General features: G+C 40.6%; 1 protein-coding gene and 12 non-coding genes across 13 annotated transcripts in view; 3 read left to right on the forward strand and 10 right to left on the reverse strand.

The window, feature by feature from the left end:
• The window catches only part of LOC117489093 (lysyl oxidase homolog 2B-like), a 110,954-nt gene that overhangs the window by 67,161 nt on the left and 25,375 nt on the right, over positions 1-18,418 (forward strand). Inside the window, 1 exon segment of the mRNA XM_034138329.1 lies at positions 15,135-15,346. Within this exon segment, the coding sequence (XP_033994220.1) occupies positions 15,135-15,346 (212 nt within the window).
• Positions 321-392, reverse strand: trnaq-uug. Its single transcript has one exon. It is a non-coding gene; the product is annotated as a tRNA-Gln (tRNA).
• trnaq-uug lies at positions 1,407-1,478 on the reverse strand. Its single transcript has one exon. It is a non-coding gene; the product is annotated as a tRNA-Gln (tRNA).
• trnaq-cug lies at positions 2,580-2,651 on the reverse strand. The gene has a single exon. It is a non-coding gene; the product is annotated as a tRNA-Gln (tRNA).
• Positions 3,357-3,428, forward strand: trnaq-uug. The gene has a single exon. It is a non-coding gene; the product is annotated as a tRNA-Gln (tRNA).
• trnaq-uug lies at positions 4,815-4,886 on the reverse strand. The gene has a single exon. It is a non-coding gene; the product is annotated as a tRNA-Gln (tRNA).
• On the forward strand, positions 6,258-6,329 carry trnaq-uug. The gene has a single exon. It is a non-coding gene; the product is annotated as a tRNA-Gln (tRNA).
• trnaq-uug lies at positions 6,631-6,702 on the reverse strand. The gene has a single exon. It is a non-coding gene; the product is annotated as a tRNA-Gln (tRNA).
• trnaq-uug lies at positions 7,385-7,456 on the reverse strand. The gene has a single exon. It is a non-coding gene; the product is annotated as a tRNA-Gln (tRNA).
• trnaq-uug lies at positions 7,691-7,762 on the reverse strand. The gene has a single exon. It is a non-coding gene; the product is annotated as a tRNA-Gln (tRNA).
• On the reverse strand, positions 9,214-9,285 carry trnaq-uug. The gene has a single exon. It is a non-coding gene; the product is annotated as a tRNA-Gln (tRNA).
• Positions 10,832-10,903, reverse strand: trnaq-uug. The gene has a single exon. It is a non-coding gene; the product is annotated as a tRNA-Gln (tRNA).
• On the reverse strand, positions 11,358-11,429 carry trnaq-uug. The gene has a single exon. It is a non-coding gene; the product is annotated as a tRNA-Gln (tRNA).

Below are 18,418 nucleotides of genomic sequence, written 5' to 3' on the forward strand. Positions count from 1 at the left end.
CAGTTTAGCGAGAGGGCGTATGTTTTGGATTGGGCCAACCGGCTAACTCAAACATATCCAGGTTAGGTTGAACCAGCTTCGTAGTACAGGCCTCTCGTCAGAACTTCGCTGTAAGAGATGGAGGAAAGTCCAAATGCAACTCTATCTAGGTTAAACTTTGGTTTCTCTCTTCTAGTTGTTGGTAACTGAACCAATAGAGAGAGAGAGGTGTTTGGTCACCATCTCTTACAGTGAAGTTCTGACCTGATGGTTTCCCTTCAAACACATTGGAAATGGGGGATTATATTCTGTATATGTTGGGGGTCACTCAGCAAATCTTCAGGTTCCACCGAGATTTGAACTCGGATCACTGGATTCAAAGTCCAGAGTGCTAACCATTACACCATGGAACCACATTGTTAGACTATATTGAACGAAAGATATGTGTGCTATGAAGAAATGAACATCTTGGGTGTTGCAGCCATCAAGTTCTGCTGGGATGGTCTGATATATCTGACCCTGTCCTTTAAACATTATGGAAGAAGAGGATTTGAGTTCCACTTGTCGCTAATGTACAAAGCACACATAAAGATATTGAGGCCCAATCCCAAACCACGCCCTACACCCTACCCCTACACACTACCCCTACACACTACCCCTCCGTGACAGAGTGAACTCTGTGGAGTGACACTCGCAGCTCAACGAGGCTCCCTCCTGTCAGATGGAGGGAGACAGCAGCAAGCTTTGGGGCAAACTCCCCTCTCTCCTCAGAAACAGGAAATGCCGTAACTGTATGTAACAACGGTTTCAAATCAGCATCTCTTTGACAAAACATTAAATTAATAACTAAAATAAAACTCCAAACATCTTTCATTGTGTTACTTTTCTGTAAAGCTCTTTTAGTTTGAAACCTGATGTTTATAAGCTTCTTAGTTTTTGCAACAGTCTGTAAATATACACAACTTTATAATAAAATGCACACATTTACCTTTTTCTAGACTAAACACAGGTACGATCCTAAGTTAAAACATATGAGGTTATCATGAGGTTGTTAACATCGCAGTTTATCAGTGGACGTTTGCTGGGACTGTTTGTAAACAGCGTGTTTCCTGACGGACACACACAGCGTGACTCCGGTCAGGTAGAGACCGGTCTCCAGTCAGCACCGCTGCAGACTCGCTGTTCGAGGGCTTGATAGCCCACTCCCCTTCCACACCTCTCCACACTCGTTGGTTTGGAACAGCACTTAATGTGGTGGACCCTCCGCGCGAACGCGCAAACGGAGGGGTAGTGTGTAGGGGTAGGGTGTAGGGAGCGGTTTGGGATTGGGCCTTATAGTGTGTTTTACAGATTGTGGTATTAGGAGCAGTTGGTAGAAATTATTTATAAAGAAACCAGGATGAAATGTGGGTTTACCGTTAATCTTCAGGTTCCACCGAGATTTGAACTCAGATCACTGGATTCAAAGTCCAGAGTGCTAACCATTACACCATGGAACCACATACTTCCTCAGTTCTGGTGCACTTTTTTTTCTAGCAGATGCAATTTTATTCACGTTAAACTTTGGTTTCTCACTTCTAGTAGTTTGTAAATGAACCAATAACAGGAAGGGGAGATGTTTGTGTTTTGTCACCATGTCTAACAGTGAAGTTCTGACCTGATGGTTTCCTTTTAAACACATTGGAAATGGGGGATTATATATTGTATATGTGTGGTGTTTCTGTCAGTAATTCATCAGGTTCCATCGAGATTTGAACTCTGATCACTGGACTCTAAGTCCAGAGTGCTTTTTCTGGAAAATAAAGCATGTGATTTGAAACTGAGACGTTGTGACTTCACCCTTTTCTTCTAGTAGTAGAACCAATAGTCCATTACTATGGAGGGTCATTTGCTTCCTCTATTTGAGGTGTGAGCTGTAGTTTTATCCCACTTTACTTGTTAGGAGTATAAAAGAGATGAGCAGGACTTTTGATTGTTGAGATATTTTGCAGGACAACAGAAAACAGTTTCTGTTGAGAGTACTTGACCATGTTTACACTTTAGGGGCTCTCCTGCACTTTTTTTTCAAGCTAATGTAGTATTTATTCGACTTTAGACTCAACAGGAGCTGTGTTATATGAAACTTGAACTATATATCAAGTGTAAAGTAGTTTGTAACTGAACCAACTTAGACTTTACTAGATCAGTCATGTAGTATTAGGAGCTGTTTGTGTATATATGTGGGGTTTCTATCACCTAACCATCAGGTTCCACAGAGATTTGAACTGGGATCAGTGGCTTCAGAGTCCAGAGTGCTAACCATTACACCATTGAACCATGAGATCAGAAGTGTATTGCATTTGGTTTCTGCCATCAATTGAACTGTGTGCCATGAAACTAAATACTTAGGCATATTCTTGGTTCAACCATCTCCTACTGGTCACTGAAGAAAAATGTAAAAGTTATTCAAATGTACAAGTTACAGGCGAAGTAGATTCTACGAATTTACAAATCACACATAAGTGTTATTGCACAACAGTGGAGTCTCGGTTTTGTTTTTTATATTATTGCACGTTGGTGTAATTACAGAACAGCGGTGTCTCAGTCTTAGCCAACTGATCAGGTTCCACCGAGATTTGAACTGGGATCAGTGGCTTCAGAGTCCAGAGTGCTAACCATTACACCATGGAACCATGTGATCTGGGCTGTATTGCACTTTCTTTCTGCCAACTATTGAACGGTGTGCCATGAAACTAAAAGCTTTGATTTATTCTGGGTTCACCCTTCTTCTAGTGGTGTTGGTAACTGAACCAATAGTCCATAGTTTAGGAGAGAATTTGCTTTGCTAACCTTTACACAATGGAACCATATGTTTTTACTTTATTGCACTCTTTTTCTGGGCAATTGCAGTCTTTATATTTAGTTGGATGCTTGAGGAAGAACAGTTTGAGTTTTGCCCCCTTCTCTTACAGTGAAGTTCTGCTAAGATGTTACATTTGAACAAGTACCTCAAAAATCGGACCCTGTTTTATAAAGATTATGGATATGAAGGATTTTAATTTCAATGAGACAATGAGATTAAGACTCAGCATTTAACCCATACTAGACTCAGGAGGCGAACAGGGTAACCCTTATATTATAGAAGTGTTGACAATTGTCCCTCATGTACACAGCTCTAACAGTGAGATTTAGACTCTGCATTTAACTCTTCAAGACTTGGCGGTTATTCGATAACAGAACTATGGGGTCTGGGTACTAAACTATCAGGTTTAGTCATAAGAACATTCTACAAAATGTACCGTGGATTTAGTTTTATGAAACACAGCTCCTCTGGAATAAAGACATTTATTACACATGCATTTGCTCGAAATAAAAGTGCCATAAAGTTTAAATAATGTGGTTCCATGGTGTAATGGTTAGCACTCTGGACTTTGAATCCAGTGATCTGAGTTCAAATCTCAGTGGAACCTGATCAGTTGCTGAGTTATCTCTAACATAATTGATATTTAATCCCCCATTTCCAATATGTTTAAACCATCAGGTCTGAACTTCGCTGTAAGAGATGGAGGAAAGTCCAAATGCAACTCTATCTAGGTTAAACTTTGGTTTCTCTCTTCTAGTTGTTGGTAACTGAACCAATAGAGAGAGAGAGAGAAGTGTTTGGTCCCCATCTCTTACAGTGAAGTTCTGACCTGATGGTTTCCCTTCAAACACATTGGAAATGGGGGATTATATTCTGTATATGTTGGGGGTAACTCAGTTAAACTTCAGGTTCCACCGAGATTTGAACTGGAATCACTGGATTCAAAGTCCAGAGTGCTAACCATTACAACATGGAGCCATGTTGTCAGACTATATTGAACGGACGATATGTGTGCTATGAAGAAATGAACATCTTGGGTGTTGCAGCCATCAAGTTCTGCTGGGATGCTCTGATATATCTGACCCTGTCCTTTAAACATTATGGAAGAAGAGGATTTGAGTTCCACTTGTCGCTAATGTACAAAGCACACATAGAGATATTGAGGCCCAATCCCAAACCATGCCCTACACCCTACCCCTACACACTACCCCTACACACTACCCCTCCGTGACGGAGTGAACTCCGTGGAGTGACACTCGCAGCTCAACGAGGCTCCCTCCTGTCAGATGGAGGGAGACAGCAGCAAGCTTTGGGACAAACTCCCCTCTCTCCGGCAGAAACAGGAAATGCCGTAACTGTATGTAACAACGGTTTCAAATCAGCATCTCTTAGACAAAACATTAAATTAATAACTAAAATAAAACTCCAAACATCTTTCATTGTGTTACTTTTCTGTAAAGCTCTTTTAGTTTGAAACCTGATGTTTATAAGCTTCTTAGTTTTTGCAACAGTCTGTAAATATACACAACTTTATAATAAAATGCACACATTTACCTTTTTCTAGACTAAACACAGGTATGATCCTAAGTTAAAACATATGAGGTTATCATGAGGTTGTTAACAATGCAGTTTATCAGTGGATGTTTGCTGGAACTGTTTGTAAACAGCGTGTTTCCTGACGGACACACACAGCGTGACTCCGGTCAGGTAGAGACCGGTCTCCAGTCAGCACCGCTGCAGACTCGCTGTTCGAGGGCTTGATAGCCCACTCCCCTTCCACACCTCTCCACACTCGTTGGTTTAGAACAGCACTTAATGTGGTGGACCCTCCGCGCGAACGCGCAAACGGAGGGGTAGTGTGTAGGGGTAGGGTGTAGGGAGCGGTTTGGGATTGGGCCTTATAGTGTGTTTTACAGATTGTGGTATTAGGAGCAGTTGGTAGAAATTATTTATAAAGAAACCAGGATGGAAAGTGGGTTTACCGTTAATCTTCAGGTTCCACCGAGATTTGAACTCAGATCACTGGATTCAAAGTCCAGAGTGCTAACCATTACACCATGGAACCACATACTTCCTCAGTTCTGGTGCACTTTTTTTTCTAGCAGATGCAATTTTATTCACGTTAAACTTTGGTTTCTCACTTCTAGTAGTTTGTAAATGAACCAATAACAGGAAGGGGAGATGTTTGTGTTTTGTCACCATGTCTAACAGTGAAGTTCTGACCTGATGGTTTCCTTTTAAACACATTGGAAATGGGGGATTATATATTGTATATGTGTGGTGTTTCTGTCAGTAATTCATCAGGTTCCATGGAGATTTGAACTCTGATCACTGGACTCAAAGTCCAGAGTGCTAACCCATTACACCATGGAACCATGTGATCAGCTGTGTATTGCATTTTGTTTCTGCCATCAATTGAACTGTGTGCCATGAAACTAAATACTTAGGCATATTCTTGGTTCAACCATCTCCTACTGGTCACTGAAGAAAAATGTAAAAGTTATTCAAATGTACAAGTTACAGGCGAAGTAGATTCTACTACTTTACAAATCACACATAAGTGTTATTGCATAACAGTGGAGTCGTGGTTTTGTTTTTTATATTATTGCACGTTGGTGTAATTACAGAACAGCGGTGTCTCAGTCTTAGCCAACTGATCAGGTTCCACTGAGATTAGAACTGGGATCAGTGGCTTCAGAGTCCAGAGTGCTAACCATTACACCATGGAACCATGTGATCTGGGCTGTATTGCACTTTCTTTCTGCCAACTATTGAACTGTGTGCCATGAAACTAAAAGCTTTGATTTATTCTGGGTTCACCCTTCTTCTAGTGGTGTTGGTAACTGAACCAATAGTCCATAGCTTAGGAGTGAATTTGCTTTGCTAACCTTTACACAATGGAACCATATGTTTTTACTTTATTGCACTATTTTTCTGGGCAATTGCAGTCTTTATATTTAGTTGGATGCTTGAGGAAGAACAGTTTGAGTTTTGCCCCCTTCTCTTACAGTGAAGTTCTGCTAAGATGTTACATTTGAACAAGTACCTCAAAAATCGGACCCTGTTTTATAAAGATTATGGATATGAAGGATTTTAATTTCAATGAGACAATGAGATTAAGACTCAGCATTTAACCCATACTAGACTCAGGAGGCGAACAGGGTTACCCTTATATTATAGAAGTGTTGACAATTGTCCCTCATGTACACAGCTCTCACAGTGAGATTTAGACTCTGCATTTAACTCTTCAAGACTTGGCGGTTATTCGATAACAGAACTATGGGGTCTGGGTACTAAACTATCAGGTTTAGTCATAAGAACATTCTACAAAATGTACCGTGGATTTAGTTTTATGAAACACAGCTCCTCTGGAATAAAGACATTTATTACACATGCATTTGCTCGAAATAAAAGTGCCATAAAGTTTAAAAAACGTGGTTCCATGGTGTAATGGTTAGCACTCTGGACTTTGAATCCAGTGATCTGAGTTCAAATCTCAGTGGAACCTGATCAGTTGCTGAGTTATCTCTAACATAATTGATATTTAATCCCCCATTTCCAATATGTTTAAACCATCAGGTCAGAACTTCTCTGTAAGAGATGGAGGAAAGTCCAAATGCAACTCTATCTAGGTTAAACTTTGGTTTCTCTCTTCTAGTTGTTGGTAACTGAACCAATAGAGAGAGAGAGAGAGAAGTGTTTGGTCCCCATCTCTTACAGTGAAGTTCTGACCTGATGGTTTCCCTTCAAACACATTGGAAATGGGGGATTATATTCTGTATATGTTGGGGGTAACTCAGTTAAACTTCAGGTTCCACTGAGATTTGAACTGGGATCACTGGATTCAAAGTCCAGAGTGCTAACCATTACACCATGGAGCCATGTTGTCAGACTATATTGAACGGACGATATGTGTGCTATGAAGAAATGAACATCTTGGGTGTTGCAGCCATCAAGTTCTGCTGGGATGCTCTGATATATCTGACCCTGTCCTTTAAACATTATGGAAGAAGAGGATTTGAGTTCCACTTGTCGCTAATGTACAAAGCACACATAGAGATATTTAGAGTGTGTTTTACAGATACTAGTATTAGGAGCAGTTGGTAGAAATGATATATAAAGAAACCAGGACGAATTGGTTTACCGTTAATGATCAGGAAAGATCTGTTTGGGTTCTGTCACCATCTCTAACAGTAAAGTTCTGAGGTTTAAACTTTATGGCACTTTTTTTCAAGCAAATAAATCTACGTTAAACTTTGGTTTCTCGCTTCGAGTAGTTTTTTTACTATGTTTTCTGTTTTTTGGGACTTTCCCCGCTGAATGTTCTTGCAACTAAACAGTTCCTTTTGACAGTGAATACGGGGCAATATGACTCTTTCTACTTTCTTTTTAAAATGTTGTACTAGAAAGACTACCTTTGAATTTGATAACTCTAAATGCTGGAGGAAGAATAGGTTTCTGCCATTTCTTACAGTGAAGTTCTGACCTGATGGGTTCCCTTTAAACACATTGGAAATGGGGGATTATATATTGAATATGTGTGGGGTAACTCTGTAAATCATCAGGTTCCACTGAGATTTGAACTCAGATCACTGGATTCAAAGTCCAGAGTGCTAACCATTACACCATGGAACCATGAGTTTCCTCAGTTTTAGCGCACTGTTTTTCGAGCAGATGCAACTATATTTACGTTAAACTTTGGTTTCTCACTTCTAGTAGTTTGTAACTGAACCAATAGAGGACGAGACAACTGTTTGGGTATTGTCCCCATCTCTTACAGTGAAGTTCTGACATAATGGTTTCCTTTTGAATACGTTGGAAATGGGGGATTATATATTGTACATGTGTGGTGAAACTCTGCAAACCATCAGGTTCCACCGAGATTTGAACTCAGATCACTGGATTCAAAGTCCAGAGTGCTAACCATTACACCATGGAACCATGTGATCTGGCATATATTGCACTTCTTTTGTGGCAAATGCAGTCTTTCCTCCACTACAACTAATAACTACAGCATATTTTGGGTTCACCCTTCTTGTAGTAGTCACAGAGGGCTTGGTAACTGAACCAACAGTCCATCACTATCATGTTTATAACATTTGATCACCTTTTCTTTCCTAATCCTTTCCACCACCAGTGAAGTCTGTTTGGTCTGATGTGCTTGTGCTTTCCTTTCAATAGAAATCTCTTAGTCTTGGAGCATAAGGAGGTGTACTTTATATAATTGATGTTGTTTTTGGTGACCCATTGCTATAAATCAGTTCTGCTTCATCCTGTTTTAGTCTTAAATTACTCTCTTGATGCTCAGACTTATTTCAGTAGATGACATCAATGTGACATTGGGCTCCAGCTCCATTTCCTGATCAATGCTGAGTAGTTAAACGTATGAATGAATACAGATGATGTCATTCTCTCTATCTTCCAAATAGCTTGGTTTAATGTGAATGCTACCACACTGCCTTCAGCTCCTTGAAATGTTTATCCAATTACTACATGGTATGTTAAAGCTGCACACATGGAGGGTTATCATAAAACTCTGGAGTGTTTTCACACTTTCATCTCATATATGTTGGGTTTACAGCCTGGAGAATTGCTGTTTAGGTTCAACCTTTCGCTCTCATTGGCGTCATGTCCAGCCATATGAAGCAGAACATACAGTAAGTGTTACTACAAATAAAAACATGTATTACAGCCTCTGGGACTCACAGCTGAGTTGCGACAGATTGAGGCCCCCTTTCACCTCTACCTTACAACTCATGCCGCTAATCGCTTTTCCACATGTGCCACTTTTCCTCCTGGACAAGAAAAATATTCAGGAAAGGCCCCCCTTCTCCGGAGTGTGTCGAAACAAGACACACATGTTAGAAATCTCTTATTTTCTGCAGACAAATGGCAATGTTTGTCCATCTGAACCCTAAACAGGAAGGGGAGGGATTGAAAAAGTGGAAGTTAGACTTAGAAAAAAGGTTTTGGATGGTTGCTGTTTATATCAAGAGGAAGGATTTATGTTTATCATTCAATCTGGATTCTTTCACACCAGCATGCCCACAACCATCTTTGCCTCCATTGTCCTGTTTGGTTAAATGTTGGTCATGTCTACCACCAAGTCAGAGACTGTATATCTATACAACCAAAACAAGATGTTAGAAATCTCTTCTTTTCTGCAGGCAAATGGCAATTTTCTGTCCATATTAGGACCTGAACAGGAAGGAGAAACGTAGGAGAAAATGTCCCACTAAAAAGGAGCTGTGTTTATATACATCTGAAGTGTGGTATTGGTTTTGTGCTTTTGGAAGTCGGTAACTGAACCAACTTAGACTCTGAATAGTACTCATCCTAGTATTAGGAGCTGTGTGTGTATATATATGAGAGGCTTCTGTCAGGAGATGATCAGGTTCCACTGAGATTTGAACTCCGATCGCTGGATTCAAAGTCCAGAGTGCTAACCATTACACCACGGAACCATGAGGTCTTGGCTGTATTGCACTTGCTTTCTGCCAACTATTGAACGGTGTGCTTTGGTATATTCTGGGTTCACTCTTCTCCTAGTGGTCACAGATGGCTGTTGGTTTCTGAACCAATAGTCCATAGGGTTTTGCCCCCATTTCTTTGTGAAGTTTTGCTATGATGAATGAATACCCAGAAATATCTGACCCTAGAAACCCAAAGGACACACATGTTAGAAAACATGTATTTTTGCAGGCAAATGGCAATTTCAGTCCATCCTCTGAACCCTAAACAGGAGGGGGAAGGATTGGAAAAGTGGAAGTTAGACTCATGCTGCGTTCACACCGGACGCGATGCGACTATTCGCTTCCCTCTAATCGCTCCTATCGCATCGCTCTCAAACGCTGGAGTTTCACCGCGGCTGCCAGCTGTGTTTACTCGCATCATTCAAACAAGACGCGCTGGCTCGGGAGCTACAACTACAACAAATGAACATATTTTACCGTGATTAAATTGTAATACACGTTTCTAAATGATGCCGAAGTAACAACATACTGATACCGGTTAGTAACAACCATGAATTAATGCTTTGACAAGTCTGCAGACAAGACGGCAGGCAAAACACCTTTTAAAATGCTTGTTTTCTGAATGAAGATCGGGTCGACCAGGCTAAGCTAACGTTGTATATCATTCACACTCATAACAACGGCCTATACAGACATAAATAAAGCAGCGACTGTATTCGCCATGACACAGACAGTCTGTGGTTTGTACTTGTTTCACTTTTGTCCAGTTTCTGAACAGATATGAGGAGCTGTGAGCTCTGTGTGCTAACTGCTAACAGCTAACGGTTGATGTTGTGTGGTTGAACGTCAGTGACGGCAGGCTGAGATCCTCAACGCTGATTGGCTTCCGCGAGAACGCGTCACGTGAATTTGACGCTCGAGTTGAAAAAATTGAACTCTCGCGTTTAACGCGGCACCGTTCAATCGCCTCAATCGTGTGATTCGCGCCGCTTCATGCGCACCGTCGGAGCGAATTCGCGTCTGTCCGCGTCTCTGCATTGACTTTACATGTAATCGCGCCGCCCCCAAACATCGCATCGCGTCCGGTGTGAACGCAGCATTAGAAAAAAGGTTTTGGATGGTTGCTGTTTATATCAAGAGGAAGGATTTATGTTTATCATTCAATCTGGATTCTTTCACACCAGCATCATGCCCACAGCCATCTTTGCCTCCATTGTCCTGTTTGGTTAAATGTTGGTCATGTCTACCACCAAGTCAGAGACTGTATATCTAGAAAACCAAAACAAGATGTTAGAAATCTCTTCTTTTCTGCAGGCAAATGGCAATTTTCTGTCCATATTAGGACCTGAACAGGAAGGAGAAACGTAGGAGAAAATGTCCCACTAAAAAGGAGCTGTGTTTATATACATCTGAAGTGTGGTATTGGGTTTGTGCTTTTGGAAGTCTGTAACTGAACCAACTTAGACTCTGAATAGTACTCATCCTAGTATTAGGAGCTGTGTGTATATATATGAGGGGTTTCTGTCAGGAGATGATCAGGTTCCACCGAGATTTGAACTCCGATCGCTGGATTCAAAGTCCAGAGTGCTAACCATTACAGCATGGAACCATGAGGTCTTGGCTGTATTGCACTTGCTTTCTGCCAACTACTGAACTGTGTGCTTTGGTATATTCTGGGTTCACTCTTCTCCTAGTGGTCACAGATGGCTGTTGGTTTCTGGACCAATAGTCCATAGGGTTTTGCCCCCATTTCTTCAGGGAAGTTTTGCTATGATGAATGAATACCCAGAAATATCTGATCCTAGAAACCCAAAGGACACACATGTTAGAAAACTCTTGTTTTTGCACGCAAATGGCAATTTGTTGTCCATGTGAGGACCATCTGAACCCTAAACATGAAGGGGAGGGATTGGAAAAGTAGGACAAAATTGTCCAACTTCGATTTAAAGAGGAGCTGTACTATGAGTTTGCACAGTTGGTAACTGAACCAACTTAGAATAGCACTCATCCTAGTATTAGGAGCTGTGTGTGTATATATGAGGGGTTTCTGTCAGCAGATGATCAGGTTCCACCGAGATTTGAACACAGATCGCTGGATTCAAAGTCCAGAGTGCTAACCATTACACCATGGAACCATGAGGTCTTGGCTGTATTGTACTTGCTTTCTGCCAACTACTGAACTGTGTGCTTTGGTATATTCTGGGTTCACTCTTCTCCTAGTGGTCACAGATGGCTGTTGGTTTCTGAACCAATAGCCCATAGGGTTTTGCCCCCATTTCTTTGCGAAGTTTTGCTATGATGAATGAATACCCAGAAATATCTGACCCTAGAAACCCAAAACAAGACACACATGTTAGAAAACATGTCTTTTTGCAGGCAAATGGCAATTTCAGTCCATCCTCTGAACCCTAAACAGGAGGGGGAAGGGTTGGAAAATCAGAAAAAAAGTGTTTTGCTTCTGTTTTTATCAGACATTCAATCACCCCAGCTTAATGTTTAGTCTGGATTTCCTTGCTAACCCACAATGTTCGGCTAAAACGTGTTTGTTTTTATGTCTGCCAATGAGTCATGTACTGTATATCTAGCAACTCGGAACAAGACACACATACATCTCTTAATTTCTGCAGACAAATGGTCATTTCTGGTCCATGTGAGGACCATCTGAACCCTAAACAGGAGGGGGAAGGATTGGACAAATTGAAAAACCTTAGAAACAGTGCTGTTTTTAGACTCTTACTTAAAGGGGACCTATCATGCAAAATGCACTTTTGTACGTCTTTTCTACATGAATATGTGTCCCCGGTGTTCCAGGGAACTCACCAAGTGTCAGAAAACACAACCCTCTCTATTTTCCTCCATACCCAAATCTCTAAAAAAGGGGCTGCAACGGATCTGATAAAAACTGATCCAGATTTGAACACTGTCCTGACGTCAGGACGGTGGCGCTACGGCTATTGGGCCAACTCCACCAATCAGGAGGAGACAGCCACAGCCATTGCCGTTCGAAAGCGCTGGAGACGCTGTAGTACATATGCCAGGCCTCTAGATGGTGCTGTTCTCACTGAATCTGCCCTTGCAAAAACAGAGCTAACATTTTTCAAATTGAGCGAAATGAGGCATGGCTAAAATGCATGATCTGTTTGGTATTTTGAAAAAAATAAAGTATAAATATGCCTTATATAGGTATGGTCCTACACTATATTATTCAAATATAGCATGATAGGTCCACTTTAAGTTTTCTTACTAAATATGCAGAGATAAAGGGTTGGCATGGATGCTGTACAGTTCGAGGGAGAGGGTAGTTGTTTATCTGTCATTATCAGACATTTAAACCATTTTCACACCAGCATGCCCATAGCAATCTTTGACCCCATTGTCCTGTTGGGTTGAATGTTGAGTCTGGATTTCCTAGCCAACGCTCGGCTAAAACCTGTGTTTTTTCACGTCTACCAACGAGTCATGTACTGTATATATATATACAGTAACTCCAGATGAGGTCACCGTCACCACATTTCCAGTCATTATCGTGTTCCATGATTTCAGCCTTTTTACAGTTTTATCCCCTGCAGTCCAGACCTCGATACCTCAAACCGGATTGAGTAATGTGGTTTATCTCTGGGAGGAAATAGCAGAGGGCAAGGAGACGGACGGTTTGTACCTTTCACTCCGCTGCCCTTCCTTGGAGGCAAACGCCAATTTAGGAAACCACTGCTTTGTCATTATTTGATGTGTTGGTTCGTTTTTGGCTGTATATGAGAGAGAAGTATCGTCCCATTTGTGGAGCAAAGCAACATCCAACCCCCCCTAAACCAGCCAGACTGAACTGCCTCCACTCAGTCACGTAGCTAAAAGAATGTGGGTTGGTCTACTGGAGAGGAAAATGTTTATTTAATCGCTGCAAATAGTCTGAGAGGAAAAGCTCCGAGCTGGTTTTTGACGGCCTCACACTGACTGTGAACTAACAAACTCTGGCTGAGCTTTCTTAGACACTCACTCTTCTTTTCCTACATTGATAAACCTATCACTCTTTATCGGTCCATCAAAGTTACAAACCAAGACGGAAAACTGTTGAATTGGCCAATGTACATCTGATATTTGTGGACATTAGTTTGTGTTGAAGGGTTAGGTTTGATATTAAACCCCAGAAAAGACACTTCCAGGTTTAAATATCTTCAGATGCTTCACTCCTACAGCCATGACGTTTTGTAGGTTAACAGACATAATGGTGTACGACTGATAGAAATGATTCAAAGGCACACGCAGATGTCATATATTTCAGCACTGGCCCTTGAAATTCTAAAAAATGTACAAAATAGGTGTTTTTGGGGCCCGAGGCAGTTACTAAAAGCACATATATATGGATGCAACAATATTGCCTGCTTAAAATACAGTATTTTAATGATTTGGCCAATTTGAACAGAGCCATTTGTTACCATTTTGAGATGCCAAAAAGGCAATATGGACTCATTTATAGCACCATGACATTTTTCCGTGAAATGGGGTATATAGTATGTTAGCTTTTAATAAGGCACAGCTTTATAAGTGGTACATACAGAAGTTTATTGTTTTTTCAAATGTAGATTGTAATGGCCAAGGTGCTGCCAATTCCCTATCCTGTTGTCTATTTATTGAACAGATGTTTACACCATAAAGCAAAAATAATGGGCTAAAAGGTGCTAAAACGCCCAATAAACTAAGGGGAACTATAGTTTTGTGTAAACTTAATTGTACATTCGTCCTTACTTCTCCTCCCACTTACATTAAACACATCTAACTGATGCAGAAAACTGTTGACGAGTGCAGCTTTAATTACTCAGCAGGTAAATCTGGGTTTGGTTGATTGATGTTGTGCAACAGTGACACATTTAAGGGCAAAATAACTTCAGTATAAGTAGTATGTTAGTGTCCCAGTGTCTGTGGTTAAAGATGAAGTAGTGGTGGAAATAAATGTCAGTCTCCTAATTACCTCCTACTGCATGTGCACTCAAAATGCTGTTTTAGTGCTTTTTCTGACTGATGCTTTCCAGCGACACACTATAACGTTGTGCACGTGTTACCTTCAGCAGGGGGTCACGGTGTTAAGCATTAATAAAAGGAATCGCCGGCGAAATGTTTGGGCAATCTGGAAAAGATTTACAAGCAGACGCAAAAGCTGGGGGTCTTTGCATGTTACGTAACACAGGAAATACTGTTTCTAGACGCACGTATGGCCTGTTAACATCACATCAGAGTGCATCGAGGCAGAACATGGAAAGTCTTTCTTACACAACTAATACATTCCTCAAATGAAATCCAGTTTGTTCACTATGAATGAACTGAAGTGGGAATTCATTACACATAAACTGTATTATAAATGATATACGCCGATAGCATAAACAGGTATTTCTCTGTGATCAAAGAAGGTTAGATAAGGAATAGGAACAAATAGGAATAATGCTGGAAAACTCTAAATATATACATAATAGAGATATATACAGAAATAAATGAGGATTTGTTATCAATATATATAAATAATTAGCATCAGGATACTTTATTTATCCCGGGGGAACTTAGGTTTTCTGACCGTTGCTCCATTTTAGAGTAACACAATTGTATAGACATTAGAAGATGATGTAAAAATGTGCGATAAAACTATCCAAAAAATATTGTAAATGTAAATATTATAATTAAAAGTAAAGATTTGCATGAAATAAAATTGAATAAATAGATGAAAATATGCCAATATACAGTATATACATGCCTATTTGCGAGTCCAACGTAGGTACATACAGTACATCTTATTGTCATATATACATATTTGATTGACTTATTTGCACCTCTCTCAATGTTTCTGTCCACAGAACATGGATATCCAGGTGGAGGATGTGCGCATCCGAGCCATCCTGTCCTCGTATAGGAAGCGGATCCCGATGACGGAGGGCTACGTGGAGGTGAAGGACGGCGGGAAATGGAAACAGATCTGTAACACGGAGTGGTCTCCGCAGAACGCCCGAGTCATCTGCGGCATGTTCGGCTTCCCCGGGGAGAGGAAGTACAATGCCAGGGTCTACAAGTGAGTACAACTGTAACGTATTTGGTAGAGCTGTACCAAAAAGTTCAAACCATTGAAGCTTTAATGTAAGACAGCTGCAGGAATGAGTCCTAAAATGTAGCATTTGAGCACTTTGTGTTCCCTGGTCTGAAAGTCAATGGTTTCTGAATGTGTTTTTGGTTGTTATCCTGAAATGAGGTCTGTGGTTAACACAAGCTGAAGAGATTTTTGTTCTACGACATATAATACATCAGTAAATACCCCACTGGTGAATTTAAAAACGGTGGTCGCTAACAAGTGTCTAAATGAGACGACTAAACGTCATCACGCCCAGCATTAGCCACCTTTAGCTTAGCGGTGGTGAACGTGAAGTCATGTGACCGTGCTGTAGTTCCTTTATAGCCCAACATTAGCCTCCTTTAGCTTAGCGGTGGTGACGTGAAGTCATGTGACCGTGCTGTAGTTCCTTTATAGCCCAACATTAGCCTCCTTTAGCTTAGCGGTGGTGACGTGAAGTCATGTGACCGTGCTGTAGTTCCTTTATAGCCCAACATTAGCCGCCTTTAGCTTAGCGGTGGTGACGTGAAGTCATGTGACCGTGCTGTAGTTCCTTTATAGCCCAACATTAGCCTCCTTTAGCTTAGCGGTGGCGACGTGAAGTCATGTGACCGTGCTGTAGTTCCTTTATAGCCCAACATTAGCCACCTTTAGCTTAGCGGTGGTGACGTGAAGTCATGTGACCGTGCTGTAGTTCCTTTATAGCCCAACCTTTAGCATAACGTTAGCTTTTTACTTCAAAAATCAATTTATGAGTGTTAATATGCAAAGAAAACATGGTTTCAAAAAAGCTGAATTAAACAAAATGGCTCCTACATTATTGTTTTCAGACAGATCCAAACATTCCCAATAGATGTAACAACCCAATAAATAAACTGTTGTTATGTCTAAAAGTAAATTTTGTTTGATAAAAGAAGGATGTAATCATGTCTAATGTTTACAACATGTTTTCATCCAACCAAATAATCTGCTTCAGTCCATATTTGTTGGCGCTTTGCCTCAAAAACAACTTTTTTACTGCTATAAAAAACTATTTTGGCATTGAATGCGATGAATCATTTTCACAGCCTTAGTATTTCGCAATGATGTGGTCCAACAATTAAATACTGTGAGTCAGGGGCTGTTTTGTTGCATAACTCTGGGGAGGTAAAAGAAGGTCAATACTGATCTGTTTTTATCTCTTACATGTTTACCAGTCAACTCTGAGGAGCAAGATATGGTTGTTTAAGTTTATTTATAGAGATATACTTAATGCTGATTGGTAATTTTCCTCAAAACACTTTGCTTTACTTAATGGTTATGAGAAATATCTATATCAAACTTCTGCCTTTCCCACGCTAAACCCTAGAAAAAACAACACAAGTTAGTCAGGATTCCCTTTCATTTCTCACTATTGTACGGGTTTAAAACATAATTTGTGGAACTATAATTGGTTTAACCCTGTCAATGTATTTGCTACCCCAGCGGGAAGTATATTTACCCGAGTTTTAGCTCTGTTTTGGTCTCCTCCACAGTGTCTTTAGCTTCAAAATGCTCCACTATGTTTCTCTCTGCTGTTTTGTAATCAGGTAGTGTATAGTGGGTTTAGTGTATCTATGTCTTGTGGTTTTTTCACGAAACTGTGTCTCAGGGCTTCTTAAAGTGGACCTATCATGCTATATTTGAATGATATATTGTAGGGCCATACCTATATAAGGCATATTTATACGTTTTCATTTTCAAAAATACCAAACAGATCATGCATTTTAGCCATGCCTCATTTCGCTCTATTTTGCTCTCCTCCACCCTGTCTTTGCATGCGCTGCAGCTGACCACGCCCCCCTGCAAAGGAGGGGGCCGAGTTACGAGCGTCGTGTTACCATGCTGTTACCATGCTGTTACCATGCTGTTACCATGCCACGGCAACCTCTCATTCCCCTGATAGGTCAGCTCCTCCGTCCTGACATCAGAGAAAACGTTCAAATCTGGATCAGTTTTTATCAGATCCGTTGCAGCCCCTTTTTTTTAGATTTGGGTATGGAGGAAAATAGAGAGGGTTGTGTTTTCTGACACTTGGTGAGTTCCCTGGAACACCGGGGACACATATTCATGTATAAAAGACGTACAAAAGTGCATTTAGCATGATAGGTCCCCTTTAACATTTAACAACCTATTAATGTGTAATACCCACTTAACGGGAAGAAACTCAGCTAACTGACGATACGAACCATTTTTACCGAAACAAAACACAAGTCTCACAAGAAATGAGTGAGCCCTGAGCGAAAAAAATACTAACATACTAACTCACGGTATAAATACTTTATTACTTATCGGATCTGCACAAACAAGATATGAGCTAGCAAGGTGAGATTCCACATAAGTATCATCACTGAGCAATCAAAACTCGCGACACGGGAAGCAAACTCAGACATCGCACGACGTAGCTTTTGGGAGCAAAAACGGCAATATGTCTTACCTTAGCTGTTGTTCTGATAAAAAGTGGTCTTCAATTGCATTAAAACGATAAAAACGCTGCTGAAGGTTAATCCAACGTGTCTGCGTCACTTTGAAATGATTTCTGATAATCCATCCGCAATAAACCTAGTTTTCAGTTTTCAGAGTGTAACATAGCTTTCGTCTGCGTGCGCATCACTCTCACTCCTGAATGGAACGTCTAGGTGGATTTTAGGAACCTCCCCTCGATTCTATTGGCTCTAACGGTTAAAAAGAGGTGTCAATCATCAAAATCGACCAAGGGAAGCCAGACATATGGAAAATCCACCCAAATGACCCCAGAAGTGGGTTATTTTTTCTAAATCTCTCTAAAAAGGTCAAATGTCACTTGTTTTGCATCAATCTTGATACAGGGTACTTATTATATGTTGTACTTTGGATTCCTAAAGCTTTTAGTCTACTAACCCATCATCCAAGGGTAGTTTTCACTATAAGTTATGTTTTTCTTTGGACGGACACTATCATTTACATTTTTTTACTATGTTCAATCTGAATTTACTTTAAAATAAAAACATCTATATTGATTCTGACTTTTCTACATCC

Source organism: Trematomus bernacchii, unplaced genomic scaffold, assembly GCF_902827165.1.
Source record: "Trematomus bernacchii unplaced genomic scaffold, fTreBer1.1, whole genome shotgun sequence".
In the NCBI taxonomy this organism is placed as follows: Eukaryota; Metazoa; Chordata; class Actinopteri; order Perciformes; family Nototheniidae; genus Trematomus; species Trematomus bernacchii.